At 44.7% G+C, this 17,368-nt stretch overlaps 1 protein-coding gene across 1 annotated transcript; it reads right to left on the bottom strand.

Annotated features, from left to right (window-relative positions):
* Positions 1–203: 203 nt before the first annotated feature.
* LOC307164947 (tripartite motif-containing protein 16-like) lies at positions 204–17,057 on the bottom strand. The gene is made up of 6 exons (XM_079882180.1): positions 16,393–17,057; positions 6,028–6,123; positions 5,707–5,940; positions 2,607–2,823; positions 2,409–2,456; positions 204–2,173 (listed from the first exon to the last, which is right to left on the bottom strand). The coding sequence occupies exons 1-6, from the start codon at positions 16,969–16,971 to the stop codon at positions 1,575–1,577; spliced, it is 1,773 nt and encodes a 590-aa protein (XP_079738306.1). The 5' UTR covers positions 16,972–17,057; the 3' UTR covers positions 204–1,574.
* Between the last annotated feature and the right edge of the window lie 311 nt (positions 17,058–17,368).

The raw sequence follows: 17,368 nt of genomic DNA, 5'->3' as shown, positions 1-17,368 counted from the left end.
ATATCTGTGCATTTATACAGTAATTTTTTGATAGCAAAAGTGCACTGATTGAGTTTGAAACTAAACCTATTTCAGCTTTTTAAATACTGGGGAAATACACTCTTGTTCATGTAGTTACAGGGTCAGTGCGGGCTGTAAATTAAAGTGGTGCTTGCTTCACTCTTTTGTAGTCGACTCTCCATCACTATCTGACCAGCACAAATACAACAAGTGTGTTTATTCCAGACTGATTCACAACAACATCCCATAAAACCCTGAAACTGAGAGATTCCTCTGATCTCTTATTCATGAGGACAAACATGTGACACCCCACAATCAGAAGATTCAGGAAATAATAAGTAATATTACATATAAAAACACATAAAATGACATGAATAATAATAAAATGAATAAATGATAAAGTGTGTAAATCAAATGACAGCTACATACATGACTAATGATTATACATTATTTTAAATCAAAGAAACTAAAACACAACACAGATGTATGGATGAAGTGACACACACACACACACACACACAGGTTTGAGATCCTCAGATCCTTCAGTTACACAGGAATTGATCAACAAACTGCGACTGATTCATTCTCTTGAATCTGCATCTAAATTCCCTCAACTTTGATATTCTGTTCCTGTATTTCTTTACTTGTTGCTTCTATATTAACGTCTTTGTCTTTTGAGATCATCCTTGAATGTCTTAAATTCAGTCAAAGTCTTGGATTTGCTCGTATCATCCAGACATGTTTGTAGTGAGTCTCTTTGTGTCTCCATCTTCTTCTGTCTCATATTTCCCCTCTCTTCTCTCTCAGTATCCTGGCCTGTTTCTTCACCTTGTGTCTCTCACTCATCTTTACACTGTGTCCTAACTACACGCGACGCCGTGACACGATAAAAGGTTATTTTCATGTTAATCAGAGTTTTGATTGATTTTGACCCATCTCGTAGTCGTGTCGCTTCTGGTAGGACAGGGTGTTAAACGCTCTGACTTTTATTATGGAGTTTAGTGGGATCTCATCGTTCACTCCACCAATACGGCTCTAGCGCTCGACTGAAGAACCTGAACATGTTATTTCACTGACAGAAGTTCAGCTGTAGTATTATTCCATAGCAACCCTTGTTTGTAACCATGACAACTTATCACCATCACCTGTCCTTCATTCAGTCTCTTGTTATCTAGTGTATTTAAACCCTCAGTCATCTGATGTTCATGTCCTGTTCAAATCAGAACTGCTCCCACAATATCTATTTTTAAATCTAAGTTAAAATCTTTTTATTTGATCTGTCTTATAATTCATGAGTTCTGTCTTTCTATGCTTTGTTGTTTACTTGTGTCTTTGTCTATATTTTACTTAATGATTATTCATTCTGTACACACACTGGTCAACTTTAGTTGTTTTCAATTGTGCTTTATAAATACATTGAAATATAAATTGTTTATTAAATGTAAGTGTTCATCATCTTTCTGCGTCAAGCCTCTTATCTTGGATTATCTAGTCAAGCCAGCGTGACAGTCACTGATTTATCATCCAGCTCAAAGCATTATGGGTAGAATATCTCTACAATCTATTCTGATTCATCAACACAGTTTCACTGATCCATTAAAAACCCAAAACCCAGGATAGAGTGGTTGAGTGAATGTGGTCTGGACTGTGTGGATGAGGCTCATCGTGTCAGAGATGCTGTAGAAGGACAGAGTTCCTGCACTGTGATCCACACACACTCCTATTCTACCGTGATCCACATACACTCCTGTTCTACTGTGATCCACACACACTCCTGTTCTACCGTGATCCACACACACTCCTGTTCTACTGCTGATGGACTCTACAGGGAGTTTAGTCTCTATGTTATTGTGTATGAATGAGTAACTGTCAGAAGAGCAGAACAAACTCCAGGACTGATCATTAGATCCAAACAAACACTCATTACCCCGTCCCTTCCTGCTGATGCTCTTATATGACACTGATATACACACACCACAACCACTCCACTCAATCTCCCAGTAACAGCGTCCACACACACTCTCTCTACACAACACCTGAAGATGATCAAATCTGTCTGGATGATCAGGATACGACTGAAACACTGGGTAAGTGTCAGTAATCACTCTGTTCTCCTCAGACAGACGGAGGCGTTCATTCACTGTGTTCAGATCCAGAGTGAGCTGATGGGAATCTGATGGAGATAAAACACATCAGAATCAGGAATTATGAATCTGATCTTTTAATGTATCTGAACTCTTCATGTTCAATATATCATCAGTGTCTCAGTACAGTTTACCAGATATCCTGAGCAAATCATCATTTACATGATCAACTCTAAAACTCTTCTGTCATGTTTTCTTTCACTTCTCCAGGAAGAACATGAACACACTCAGTGAGTTTTTCTGCTTGTTTTCTCAGTGACTTACATTGTAGGAAGTCGTTCCTGGTCCTGGGAACAATGTTGGAGAAAGTGACTGTGGAAATCAACAGACATGAAGAGTGTGATTATCATGTCAAGAGAAAATGATCCCTGCATCCGTTCCTAAGACATTTCTAATATGATCTTCTACATGATCTGAGATGATGGAGGATCATTTCTGAGAGCAGAATCTCCAGGACTTTACCTCTGTCCAGTGGCGGAGCCAGAGGGGGGTCCGGGGTGGCACTGGTTCCGCTACTGCCTCTGTCAGAGATCTTCTTCAGCTCCTCTTTGCAGAAATCCTCCAGTTTGTCTCTCAGCTGACGGACAGATTCTCTCACGCCATCAAAAGAGGAGAGAGAACTGAAGGGATTGTCATTTACGTCTGTAGATTCAGGAGGAGCTGAGAGAGACTGGAAACTCTAGAGAAAACAGAAATCAAAGCTCATCACCTCCACACTTCATCAATAACCTGCTCTACTGTCAGATTTGTGCGGCTCTTGTTGATCTTTAGTAACTCTCCTCAATCCAGCACTTTCACAGCATCAGCTTCATTCTTCTCATATTCATAAAGTGACATTAGAGACACAAGTTCTAGCGTTTGCCTTTTACACTATATGTGAACTTCCTAGGAAATCAATTTAAGCTCAATATTAGCTTGAGAAATACATGATTTTATTAGAAATGCTGCGATCATAAATCCAAATGTTTAGTGTGTTTTGAAATGATATATTTAAAAAATGAATGACAGCAGCAGTGTCCAGGAATCATGAAAATTCCCATGTGAATAAAATCTAGAGGTCAGTGATATACAACATCTCTCTCACATTAATTTTTTTAAATAATCATGGGTGCGTTCTCCGAAACTACCTTAACGCTACGTCGTTCTTAAGTTGTACCTTAAGAAGTACCTTATCGTTAATACGTGGTTTCCGAAACCTTCTTAGTTAAGTATACCTTCTGTAAGTCATACGTTCGTAAGGTTGGTCTGGAGCGCTCTTAGCTATACCTTATCGCTGCTGACGGTTCATACCGCTAGTGGCCACCACTACGCAAAAAGCTTTTTTACATCGCAGTTTAATTACACATAGAAAATTTTATATGAACATTTAATATAAAATCTGATTTAGTATTAAAATTACATTTTTACTTTACTTTAAAATTTTACACATAAAATACTTAAGTTGTTATAGCCTACACCCAGTGTATGGAAGTGTTTTCATTAATAAAGTTTCCATACACTAATGGTTGTTAGCTTTTTTAATTACTATCCTAAGGCACATCAGCTGGCGAACCATTTGACAGAAAAGGCTTAGGAGTCTATATAAAGAAAGATGAGTTTACACAAACTTTATAGCTATGGCAGCGAGACAGCGAGTACTTGTTTTAAATCAAAGGCGGCGCCGTCCGCGGAGCCAGTTAGTGTATGTCAACTACATGGCTGGTGGATAATCAGCATACGTTGTGGAGAACATTAACACACTTATGGCCGTGAGGGTTTGGGATTGCACACTTGCTAAATTATAAACACATACTCATATTTATTTCTGCATGTACATATTTCAATGAGCCCCGATAAATGCAGTTTGTACTATTTCTAAAACGCTTCTTTATAAAGAACATTGTTTTCTCAATACTTTACCTATACCGCTGTGAAGGAAAGAGCGCACAATCGATCATCGAGGCATCGATATCAACCTATTCAGCGTCTCCACCATGGACAGCGCCTGCTAAGGTCGAACTTAAGAAGGTTTACCTTAAGCAACGTCCTAAGGTATAGTTCGGAGAACACACGGAGAAAAGGTATACCTGTAGTTAAGGTGTACCTTTTGAGTCTTCGTAGCGCGCTAAGAGACAACGTTATCGGAGAACGCACCCCATATCATTATCCTGATGAAATGCATCAATCTTCATCTTAGCTGTATTATATTGTGTAAATTGAACTCTAAACAAATTTAATACACTGGGAATGTCATTAAAACCTTTGTTTTATTCACAGAATTATAGGGCAAACTTTGCTAAATTCATATTTGTGTGATGAAAAGGCATTAATATGTGATTTTTTTTTTCAGTTTATTATATTTACTATGAAATGTAAAGTACTAAACAATAATTTAATATATGCTTGGGTTTGGGGTAATTTAACTTTTAATAAAGCACTTTACAGGGATATTTCACCGCTGGAAAGATGAATGTGTATTTAAATTGAAAATTAAAGCACTTTAAGTTTTATTGAAAAAACAATAGGCTACTGTTGCATTATTGTGCATAAGTGAAGAAACGATACAGTTGTATTAAAGGAAATAATATAACATTTCTCATTTTATTCTATTCGTTGTCCATTTTTTTTTTCATTGAACACATCGCGTGTCTTGAGATTGGCTTTATTTAAAAGCACACTGAATTAATTTTGACATGGAGTGAATACAGAGAGAGGTTTTTTATTAGTGATCAGGCAGCGAGTGATGAGGAGAGAGAAATGATCAACTAGAAATCTCTATAGAAAATAAACTAGACAATCAATTTACTATAAATGAGTTTAGATTTGGATACTGTGAACTGGAACCTGTGAAACTTTCATTGCTAACAAACTACGCTGAACCACTGAACGCTAATGTTGTTCCTACAACCAATATGAGAGCAGAAAAAAAGAATGAATGTACATCAATGAAACAACCTATTTATATAATTTATGAAAAAGTATATCAGTACTTAAACATATAAGTTTTGAGTGTGTAAGGTTTGGGAAGGGGCAAAATGTTCAGAAACGGCCCTGGTCTCATTGTAGACTTGAGTAGATTCGCTCAGGAAAAGCAGTTCAAAATCTACGAGCAGATTGAACATTATTTATAACTTTTGAGCAGTTAATGACACTGAAATCCACAAGGACTCTTAGGACACGATCCCAAGGTCAGGTTTTGTGTGGTTTCAGTATGTTGAAGCTTTGCTAATATACAGACTTCATGTTTAGGGTCTTCATGGTCAAATTCATCAACGGTTAAAGGCAAACAATTATGAAAATACTGTCAATTCTGTCAAGTTTGAAGATCATCTGATCCAACTTTGATGAACATTACTCAAACTGCTACCATGAAGTTCACTGATTTCACCATTATATAAGAAATCAGAAGAAAAATGAGGTAAAAAAGTTGAATTGTGAGTGAAGATGATCAGATGAGAGTCTGACTGATGATTATATAATAACCGAACACACAGATCAACACTTCAGTCAGCGGCTCATTCTGCTCAAGTCTGAGTCTCTTGCTCAAGTCCACTATGATCCTGTTCTTCTGGATCTCTGTTACCTGCAGGAAATGTATGTGATCCTGTGTGTGTGAAAGCTGCTCCAGCTCAGCGTCTCTCCTCCTCAGATCATTGATCTCCTGCTCCAGTCGCTCCAGTCGTTCTTCAGCTCGACTCACTGCAGTCTTTTCCTGATCTCTGATCCGCTGTGTCGCCTCAGAGCGGCTTCTCTCAATGGAGCGGATGAGCTCAGTGAAGATCCTCTCACTGTCCTCCACTGCTGTGTGTGCAGAGCGCTGTTAGGACACACACCACAATCACACAGTGAGCTTCAGTGAGTCCTGACTGAGACTTCTCAAACTTCTCTTCTTCTCCAGACTCACCTTATGAGCCTCTACAGCCTCTCTCAGCTGCTGAAGATCTTTCTCTCTCTGCTGGATCCTCTGCTGGAACGACCTCTGCGTCTCCTTCAGCTGATTCTGCAGCACAAACCAATAACACAGATGGCACTTTATACTGGCACTATATCATCATGTGAAGAGTTGAATCCAGTAACAGTAGAATTAATAACCAATGGCTGGAGGTTCAAACCCCTGAAGGGATGATTGATCAGTTTTACCACCATTGTACATGAATTTACATGAAGCATAAGGTATAGTGTTTATCGTGCAATTTATATGTAAATTAGTTAAATTACTAATCATTTGGATCCGTATTCTAAAGTGAAGATCATGGTAACTAACTAGTTACTGAAATCATGTTAAGCTTTTGAGGTTTTTGGGGAAGTTTTAGCTAGTAATTCCCATAGAAGTATGCAGTAACACTTGAGTCATTACTAGTTAGTTACCATGATTCTTACAGTAGTTACTAATGAAAAGCCAATCCTAAAGTGTAGAATCTTCTAATCATTCACAAGATATTCACACACACACACACACACACACACACACACACACACATATATGTATTTATGAGCTAGCTAATTATTGCTATATGACAGCATAGGCTAATTATTGACAGCTTTCATAAATCATAAGTCTGCTATGCTACTACATATTGATAATGTAAATAACCTTGTGTATTCGTTTACAATAGCAGTTAAAATGTTAATGTAGTGCTAGACATTTGTCCTGCATTAATTATTGATTAGTTTTGCATGAATTATGAAAATGTTTCAGTAGTTCTCTGGGTAGCATTAAAAAATAGTAGTTATTGATTAGTTAATAGTGAACTAAGACTTTCATCTGTGTGCTATTACTTACTAATTAGTTAATCAGATTTTATTGTTAGTTAATAGTAGTTACTAGATTGTTAATATTGTGTTACTCATTTGTTCCTGTGTAGTTATTCATTAACAAAGGAACCTTATTCTAAAGTGTTACTCATTGAACTTGCGTTATTCTTGACAGAGATATATTTTGTCAAACAATGGGTGAATATTTTCCTTTATTTTTGCTTCATTAAAGGGGTCATGAACTGCATTGTTTTATCATTTTATAATGTTTCCTGGGGTGTGCACTTATAATGTTAGTATGATTTTGACATCAAAAATTGTCATAATTTAGAAATAAAAGGCATTTTTGCTACCCTGATTTTAGCCTCAGCGTAAGTCACTTGCCCCGTTTACATGTAGCATTGTATTCCGATTATAACCAGGTGCAAGTCCAATCAGAATGAAAATGCTCCATGTCAACACCTCAATCGGAATAAAAATGCTCAAATCGATTAAAATTTCAGTCGGATTGAAGGGGGTGGAATAAACCTTTTCATGAACCGATCAAACGAAAGATTACACCATGTAAACGAGCTGATCCGATTACTTTGAGTGTACGTCTTTCTGCGCATGCCTGGTTTTGCGCCAGATAATTCTGTCAGCTAACATTACGCCTTCTGTTTGTGATCAGATGTGGATTCTGATCACCGTATAAGGTAGGAATATTTATACCCGATGCAAAAAAACTATGCACGCTAACCATTACCATAGTAAACATGGAAAATATGTACGCTTGAAGAAATCAGACAAATCATAATCCTGTTTTTATTTTATCTTTCAGTAGCCTATGTCTCGGACTATCCTCTTTTTCTCTGACTGAAAATATAACTGTATCCTTCTGGGAGAGAGTGCTAAAGCTCCTCAGGTCATATTTTTGGTGGCATATTTGTAGAAATGAACATTCTTTCTAAATGTGATGTAAATACGTCCTGTTACTAGGCAACCAAATAAACAGAAACAGACGCGAATAAGTTGTGTGTCCTCTTTCTTTTGTAAACGTTCACGAACGTCATAAACGGTAAACCACTTTATTTCTGTGACTAATGTGCAATTTTGACACAAATTAATTCATTATGATAAATGTATCGATTTTTATTGTAAACCTGTGGTAAAACATCTATTCTTGGGTTTTAAAATTCAATTAAACAACAAAAATGCCAGCAAACAGTCGCTCTTGTTTTGCGATCGATCAGGCTGTTTCCAGTGATTTCTTTCTGATTAGTTCTCTTACGAGAGGTTCTCTCGTATTGCGTAGTTACTACGCTACGGGAAAGCCTTTCTTTCTCGAGATACTGAAGCCAAAAATTATCCTTAATTTTTATAATCTTGTCAACGCAGTGCGGCAGCCTGCAGACCTAGGGCAGGCTTACTAGCGTGCCCATTGGCTGCCCTGCGGCAACTGCAGCAGCCTACCGCTGAGCCCTTGGCGTGACGTCACGACCAATGAGCGCGCTTGGCGCGCTTAATGCGTCACAGCCCGCGAAAAGGGGTGTGGCTTAGCGTATAAAAGCGGGGCTCGGAGGCTGCTTCTCTGATTTCTGTCTTTTCAGCGAAGCTCTACGCATCGCTGCTCTCTGAGGAAGCCGCCGTCGAATCAAGCAACCAGCACGCCGAGGATCTCAGCCTGAGGACGCCGGCCGCCTTCGCCGCCTTCAGCTTTCCCTGCCTGCTTCGCTATCCGGCGAATATATCCTTTTACTGCTCTGTGTTGTATGTGTTTGTGTGTTCGCCCCACGACACACTTTGCATCTAAAAGAGCGCGAGGCGTTGTTGCAAATGCCTCGCTCATCCTGTGGCTCGTGCAGAGCCGCGCTCAGCGACGGAGACCGCCACGTGATCTGCGCTCTCTGCCTGGGTTTCGACCACGCAGCCCGCGCCCTTCACGGGCGGCTGCGAACAGTGTGAGGACTTGCCGATGTCGACCCTGCGGGCTCGACTCGCCATGTTTCACGATCCTCCACCTTCTCCGGCTGCCTCTTCCGGGCCGCGTAAGAAAAAACGCCGCTCTCAAAGGCCTTCCGAGCCGGTGGTTATAGCTGAGCGCTCGCCGGAGCCCCTCCCGCGAGCCTCGCTCTCTCCTTCTCCCCCGCCCTTCACCGACGCGCAGCGGCCGGCCTCTGCCCGCACTGCCGTCGCCTCAGGGGATGAAGCAGACCAGCTGGTTACTCCCCTCTGTCAAGCCGCGCAAACGGCGCCGCTCACAAGGGATGTCAGAACGGACGGTCACGGGCTATAGCTTCCTTTACGTTACAAGGAAGCTACCCCCCCCCCCCCCCCGGATGACGCACGCCCTCTCCCCCTCTGTTCGAGCCGCGCAAGGCGCCGCTCACAAGGGATGTCAGAAGTAGACGGTCACGGGCTGGCTTCCTTTACGTTATAAGAAAGCTACCCCGCGTCTCGGTCGCGCGCGTCACTCTCCGGCCACCTCCGTTTCTCACACATTTCTCAGTCCCCTCCTAGCTCAGGCGACTAGAAATATCTATATTGCAGTAAACGAGCCTGTTGTTATACACGCACGCCTGCAAACAAACGATGTCACAGCACATAATGACATCTTCCCGCTCTCTCTCCCTTTGTTCGAGCCGCGCAACTGCGCCGTTCTCAAGGGATATCAGAGCGGACGTCACGAGCACCGGCGAAAGGAGGAAGAGAGAGTGTTTTCGTCCCGCTTAGGCCGGACTTCCTCCAATCCTCGCATATTTCTCAGTCCCCTCTAAGTTCAGGCGGCTGGAAATACTAATACTGCAGTAAACGAGCCTGTTTTAATACACGCGCGCCTGCAAACAAACGCTCGGTCATATGCTCGCACTGACTGGAAGCTCATGTGTGCCCCTGTGGCTCAGTGGCAGAACATTAGGCTTCCACACCAGAGACCCGTGTTCGAATCCGGCTCTGGCAGCAGAAAAACTTTTTTCTGCTTGCTTCTCCGAGCTCGCGGCCAGCTTTCTTACATACAGAAAGCAAACCCGCATCTCACGGGATACATATTTCTCAGTCCCCTCTAAGTTCAGGCGGCTGGAAATACTAATACTGCAGTAAACGGGCCTGTTTTAATACACGCGCGCCTGCAAACAAACGCTCGGTCATATGCTCGCACTGACTGGAAGCTCATGTGTGCCCCTGTGGCTCAGTGGCAGAACATTAGGCTTCCACACCAGAGACCCGTGTTCGAATCCGGCTCTGGCAGCAGAAAAACTTTTTTCTGCTTGCTTCTCCGAGCTCGCGGCCAGCTTTCTTACATACAGAAAGCAAACCCGCATCTCACGGGATACATATTTCTCAGTCCCCTCTAAGTTCAGGCGGCTGGAAATACTAATACTGCAGTAAACGGGCCTGTTTTAATACACGCGCGCCTGCAAACAAACGCCGAAACGAAACACGACGCTCGGTCATATGCTCGCACTGACCGGAAGCTCATGTGTGCCCCTGTGGCTCAGTGGCAGAACATTAGGCTTCCGCACCAGAGACCCGTGTTCGAATCTGGCTCTGGCAGCAGAAAAACTTTTTTCTGCTTGCTTCTCCGAGCTCGCGGCCAGCTTTCTTACATACAGAAAGCAAACCCGCATCTCACGGGATACATATTTCTCAGTCCCCTCTATGTTCAGGCGGCTGGAAATACTAATGCTGCAGTAAACGGGCCTGTTTTAATACACGCGCGCCTGCAAACAAACGCCGAAACACGACGCTCGGTCATATGCTCGCACCAACTGGAAGCTCATGTGTGCCCCTGTGGCTCAGTGGCAGAATATTACGCTTCTGCACTGGAGACCCGTGTTCAAATCCGGCTCTGGCGGCAGAAAAATATTTTTTCTGCTGGCTTCTCCGAGCTCGCGGCCAGCTTTCTTACATACAGAAAGCGAACCCGCATCTCACAGGATGGTGCTTGAGTATTTATGAGCGTCTAAACATATGAGCCATCAAAGCATTTGCTCTATAACGCCGATGGTGTTACAAGTGTAGAAAATGTGCCCACTCCCATGTGCTCACTGCTACACACAAAACACGGTCTCCCCGGTAACGCTCACAGAGCGCACTCTCATAAAGCGGACACATGCCGCTTGAGTACTAAGTGTAGTAAATGTGCCCACAACTCTGTGCTCACACCTAGCTGCTGCCCGCTCTATCACACAGTTACCCCGGGTTGCAGATCCTCTAAAGCTCACAAACATTCCGGCTCTGGCCGAAGGTGTCATAAGTGTAGAAAATGTGCCCACTCCCATGTGCTCACTGCTTCACACAAACATGGTCCCCATGGTAACGCGCATAGAGCGCTCTCTCATAAAGCGGACACAAGCCGCTCGAGTACTAAGTGTAGTAAATGTGCCCACAACTTGTGCTCACACCTACCCGCTGCTCGCTCTGCCATTCAGTTACCTCGGGTCGCACACCCTCTAAGCTCCCAAACACTGGCCGTGTCATAAGTGTAAACTCTGCGCCCGCTCACGTGCACGCGCACTCACTTTTAGACATTACAATCCCCACGCCGCTTTCGCGCCAGGGGTGTTTGTCAGCAAATCGCGCTCCATCCTCTGGGACCGAGCTACCGAACGCTGTACAGCCGGCCAATACTGTTTACCAGCCCCCGTGTTCGAGCACCAGCGGCGCGCACGCCGCTCCATCCTCTCTGATACAGGTTCCCCAATCCCGCGCAGCGCGGCGATCTGAACCCAGAGACCATTCGACCCCTAGCTATGCATGCGGAAGCATGGGAAGCTATTCAGGGCGCGTCAGAATGGGTGCTGAGTACTGTAAAACACGGCTATTCGCTTCAATTCGCTCGTCGCCCTCCGCGCTTTCTAGCACAGACGGAGACGAAAGTGAGTTCAGAAGCTGCGCACCTGCTTCAAGCCGAAATAGCGAAGCTGCTGCGCAAAAGGGCTATAGAACAGGTTCATCCTTCTCTGAGCGAGTCGAGCTTTTACAGCCGCTACTTCCTCGTACCCAAGAAGGACGGAGCATTAAGACCTATTTTAGATCTGAGACATCTGAACAAAGCCCTCATGAGACGGCCGTTCAAAATGATCACAACCAGAAAAATCCTCGCGCAGATTCGCCCAGGAGACTGGTTTATCTCTCTCGATCTAAAAGACGCATATTTTCAGATCCAGATAACTCCCCGTCACAGGCCATTCTTGAGATTCGCCTTCAACGGTCGAGTATATCAGTACACAATCCTGCCCTTCGGCCTGTCTTTGGCACCCCGTACATTACGAAATGCATGGACACGGCTCTCGCTCCCCTGAGAAACAGGGAATGCGAATACTGAATTATCTGGACGATTGGCTTATTCTAGCGCTGTCAGAGACGGAACTTGTGTCTCACAGAACAGCGCTTCTCAGCCATCTGGAGGATCTGGGACTCTCGGTCACTGGACCAAGAGCTCGCTATCGCCCCGTCAGTCAATTTCCTTCTTGGAATAGAACTGGACTCGGTGGCTATGACGGCCAGACTGTCGGAGCAGCGCGCGTGCCGCATCCGCCTCCTCGCCGCATCCCTCCAAATAGGCAGCCGGGTTCCGCTGAGGACATTCCAGCGTATCCTGGGGCATATTGCCTCAGCTGCAGCAGCGCTCCAGCTGGGCTTACTGCGCATGCGCCCGCTTCAACGCTGGCTGAAAGCGCGCGTGCCCCACCGAGCCTGGGCGGCCGGCGGCTTGCGAGTCAGAGTGAATCAGAGCTGCATTTCAGCCCTGCAGCCCTGGCTGGCAGCCGAATGGTATCACACAGGAGTGACTATGGGAGTGATTTCACACCGGAAAGTTGTCTCGACAGACGCTTCCAACCTAGGTTGGGGAGCGCTCTTCGAAGGCAGACCGGTCTATGGCCGCTGGTCAGACCAGGAGAATCTCCTACACATAAACTGTCTAGAGATGCTCACGGTCGAGAAAGCGCTCAAACACTTCCTCCCATTCCTCCACGGTCACCATGTTCTAGTCCGCACGGACAATACATCGGTAGTGGCCTATGTGAATCGCCAGGGCGGTGTCAGATCAAAGACGCTCTGCACCCTGGCGGAACGCCTCCTCGTGTGGGCTCAGCACTCTCTGCGCTCGCTGAGAGCCGCGCATGTGCCTGGCCACCTGAACGAGGGCCCCGACAGACTGTCCAGGGACAACGTTCCCCCTGGGGAGTGGTCTCTACACCCCCAAACAGTCCAGTCACTGTGGCGCCGTTTCGGCAAAGCGAAAGTCGACCTTTTTGCGTCAAAAGACAACGCTCATTGCCCAGAGTTCTTCTCGAAGAACGAGGACGCGCTGGCCCAGACCTGGCCCAGCGGCCCGCTGTATGCTTTTCCCCCGGTCTCTCTGCTGCCTCAGGTCATCAAGAGAATCAGGGAAGCGCGCCACACAGTGCTCCTCTTAGCCCCATACTGGGAGAACCAAGCTTGGTTCCCGGATCTAATACAGCTGGCAGACTCAGCCCCCTGGCCGATACCGGTGAAGAGAGACCTTCTCTCCCAAGCCCGCGGCTCAATATGGCATCCCCATCCAGAGCGCTGTCTCTGCATGCGTGGAGCCTCAACGATTACACGCTGATCTGCCAGACGGGGTCATGAACACAATCATACAATCTAGAGCCCCTTCTACGAGGCGGCTCTACATGTCGAAATGGTCAGTGTTTAACAGATGGTGCACTGCTAAGGGGCTCGATCCACAGACATGTGGGGTATCGCGAGTACTGTGTTTCCTTCAAGAGTTACTGGACGCGGGCAGGTCCCCCTCCACGCTCAAAGTCTATGTCACGGCCATTTCAGCGCTCTCTGTTTCAGAGCTGGGCCGCGCATTAGGAAGGAACGAGTTCGTCATCCGCTTCCTTAGAGGAGCCAGGAGGATGAACCCCCCGCGACCCCCCTCGGTTCCTATGTGGGATCTTTCACTGGTCTTGGAGGCCCTGAAAGCGCATCCCTTCGAACCCTTGGAAACTGTGGATATGAAATACCTCACGCTCAAAACCGTTTTTCTGATAGCACTGTCTTCAGTCAAACGAGTGGTGGAACAGCTCTTTGTTTCGTTTGGCGGGCGCACCAAGGGTCTCGCCGCCTCGAAACACAGCCTGTCCAGATGGATAGTGGACGCTATTGCTGCTGCTTATGCGTCTAAAGACCTGCAGTGCCCATTGGGCATTCAAGCTCACTCCACCAGAGGCATGGCCTCGTCGTGGGCGTGGTCCAGCGGGATTCCCATTCATGACATTTGTGCAGCGGCAGGCTGGGCCTCCCCCTCCACATTTGTTAGGTTTTACAACCTGGATGTTCCCGCCTTGCAGGCGAAAGTGTTATCAGTCTAAGTCTCGCGTATGCCAGCCCACTATCAGTGCGCGGGCTACGTTGTGTGATTTAGCTCTACTGGTTGAGCTGCACTATACAGGGAATTGTCAGTTCGGACCGGCCGTGCCGCTCCTAACCCCCTAGTGTGTGCTTATGTACGGCGCTAGCCCTCTGTGGGCCGCCCGGCTCTCTGCTATCACGTTCCCCGGGCTCTCCCTGGGACTCATTCAGTGGATGCTGGGCGCGCACGGCGTTGACAAGGGTGTTCCCGTAGCGTAGTAACTACGCAATACGAGAGAACCTCTCGTAAGAGAACGTTTCGGTTACTAACGTAACCTCTGTTCTCTCTAGAAGAGGGAACGAGTATTGCGTAGCCCGCCGTGCTCGCGCCACGAGCTCATTCGCTTCATGCGACAGAAACCAGAGAAGCAGCCTCCGAGCCCCGCTTTTATACGCTAAGCCACACCCCTTTTCGCGGGCTGTGACGCATTAAGCGCGCCAAGCGCGCTCATTGGTCGTGACGTCACGCCAAGGGCTCAGCGGTAGGCTGCTGCAGTTGCCGCAGGGCAGCCAATGGGCACGCTAGTAAGCCTGCCCTAGGTCTGCAGGCTGCCGCACTGCGTTGACAAGATTATAAAAATTAAGGATAATTTTTGGCTTCAGTATCTCGAGAAAGAAAGGCTTTCCCGTAGCGTAGTAACTACGCAATACTCGTTCCCTCTTCTAGAGAGAACAGAGGTTACGTTAGTAACCGAAACGTTTTCTGATAAAACTTCCTTTTTTTCTTCTTTTTTTTTTTTTTACAATAATGATGGCCTATATTTAATTATATGCTATAATGAGTGTGATATGAGTATGAGAATGAAAAACTGATGCAAATAGGCTACAAAACAAGACAATAATTAACAAAGAACAATAGCCTACACAATACAATAAAATGCCACGTTTATGGCTCGCACTGGCCTGACAGTGGAAACGCGTCTGATGCCTACAACTAAACGCGACAATTAAGTGATGCACCATCTTGACAGGATTGAAAACGTGGAAATAATGAGCTTCCAGATCCGGCAGACAAGCTGTGTGCGCATGTCACAAAATGATTTCGATTGGAAGCGTCAGCACATGTAAACACCAGATCGGTTTAGATAACATCCCATGTAAACAGTCAACCGGAATTCGTCAATCAGAACGATCTCAATCAGAATAGCAAAAAAGTGTGCATGTAAACGGGGCTACTGATAAACTCTGTTTGATTGACAGTTCCAGCAATTGAAGGGAGCATCCTTTGATCGCTTTATATATATAATTTATTCACAGTTTAAATAACAGAATATTTTCATCCTACTAAGAGAAACTATGTGAAGTTGATCGTTTAGTCACTGGTTTGATTGACTGACACATAGACAAAGAACATCTGACTTTACATGAATCATTACATCAGAAATCACTGGTCACAGATCAGGCATTAGAATTAACAGTTACTTACATGTTGTGGCATTACTATCGAGTCCATATCTTAGAAGTCTTTTTGCAAAGCCTGTGCCGAAATTGCAAATAATTTACTAAAGAATCCACAGTGAAATGTAGCGAATACAAATAAATAATACTCAACTGAGACATTCACATTCATAACCATATTCCTATCATTACGATCCTTTAGAAGATAATGTTGATTTTAGTCGAGTGATCCTGCATCTTCTCTCCTCGTGATCTGATCTCTCTAACACGCCAGTGGACGGGGCCAACGTTACGATGATGAAGTAGGCGTTGATTGTCTTCTACAGAGGCGTCTTTAGTTGCACTATTATATCATAAAGAGGCACATTCCACAACCAGTTGTTCGCTGGGATTGATTACAATAAAAACTGTTTTTAGACTAACAAGGAAGTTTTCAGATCTGATACTTACAGGACATTCTTATAGTATAATGACGTCTTATATGTCAAATGCTCAAGGAAACTTTGATTTCTCAGTTCATGACCCCTTTAAATCCTGTTTTACAAAAGTTTGTGTTGATCCATGTTTACAGTGTATTTTCACCATATTTTCTGTTAAGTTAAATAAGAAGCACAAATTACGCTCAGCAGTGAAAGTCCACTTGCAGCTTCTGTTCACTTCTGTGACGTCTGCAGTGTGAATGATGTTTCCTGATCATATGGTGCCAGTATAAATAGTGTCAACATTATTTCATCAGTGTGTAGTTTCATACCTGTTTCTCTGTCCTCTGTGCTGCAGCTGATACAGTGTCGTGGTTTTTATGTTCGTCCATCGTACACAGCACACATATAAACTTCTGGTCAGTGCGACAGAAAACCTCAAGGAGTTTATCATGTGTTTGGCAGATCATCTCCTGCAGTCGTCCAGTGGCATCAGTCAAATTGTGTCTCTTTCCTTTAAACAAACTCTCATGTTGTTCAAGGTGACTTTGGCAGTAAGAGATCAGACACAGCAGACAGGACTTGACGGCTTTGTGTTTTCTTCCAGCACAGACGTCACACTGCACATCTCCAGCTCCAGCGTAACAGTCAGCAGGAAGTTTAGTCTTCTTCAGTTTCTCCACCAGTTCAGCCAGCATGGTGTTTTTAGCTAAAGCAGGTCTTGGACTGAAGGTCTGTCTGCACTGAGGGCAGCTGTAGACTCTCTTCTGATCCTCCTGATCCCAGCAGCCTGTAATACAGATCTTACAGTAACTGTGTCCACAGGAAGTGGTCACTGGATCCTTCAGGAGATCCAGACACACTGGACATAGGAACTCATTCTGATCCACTGAAATTCTGGCTTCTGCCATTTTACTGCATGAGACACACAAACACACAACAGCTCAACTAAACTTCAGTTTCTCTTTCACAAACTCTTCCTGCTTCCTGGTTCTGTGTTTGAGTGACGTGTGCAAAACAGGTTTATCTGTCGATCTGAGAGCAACTCTGTGCAAGGAAAAGACAAAAACGTTCATCTTAGTGAGGAGGCGGGGCTGACCCCATTGCTACGTATGACACTCTCTTTTGAAGAATGTTTGTTCGAAAGGTTTGCATGGCAGGAACAGCTATTAAAACAAAAGCTTAGAGTTTATATTCCGATTTGGAAATGTGCATAAAAACACCAGGATGTTCAGCAAAAAATCGCTCACCTTTTCCTCAGAATCCAGGCTCTTGTCTTCATACTAACTGGGTTGCATGGATTCGTTC

Source organism: Squalius cephalus (genome assembly GCF_949319135.1).
Source record: "Squalius cephalus genome assembly, chromosome: 9".
In the NCBI taxonomy this organism is placed as follows: domain Eukaryota; kingdom Metazoa; phylum Chordata; class Actinopteri; order Cypriniformes; family Leuciscidae; genus Squalius; species Squalius cephalus.
Note: the sequence above shows the minus strand (reverse complement) of the source record. Positions and strands in the feature narration are given on the sequence as shown.

Bases quoted from the DNA above. Each gene is read 5' to 3' on its own strand.
- LOC307164947 (XM_079882180.1), bottom strand. From the start codon at position 16,971: ATGGCAGAAGCCAGAATTTCAGTGGATCAGAATGAGTTCCTATGTCCA. The intron at 2,824-5,706 runs GTAACAGAGATC...TGTTTTCTCTAG, and splicing joins ATCACATACATTTCCTGCAG to AGTTTCCAGTCTCTCTCAGC. The intron at 2,174-2,408 runs GTAAGTCACTGA...TATCTCCATCAG, and splicing joins CAGGAACGACTTCCTACAAT to ATTCCCATCAGCTCACTCTG.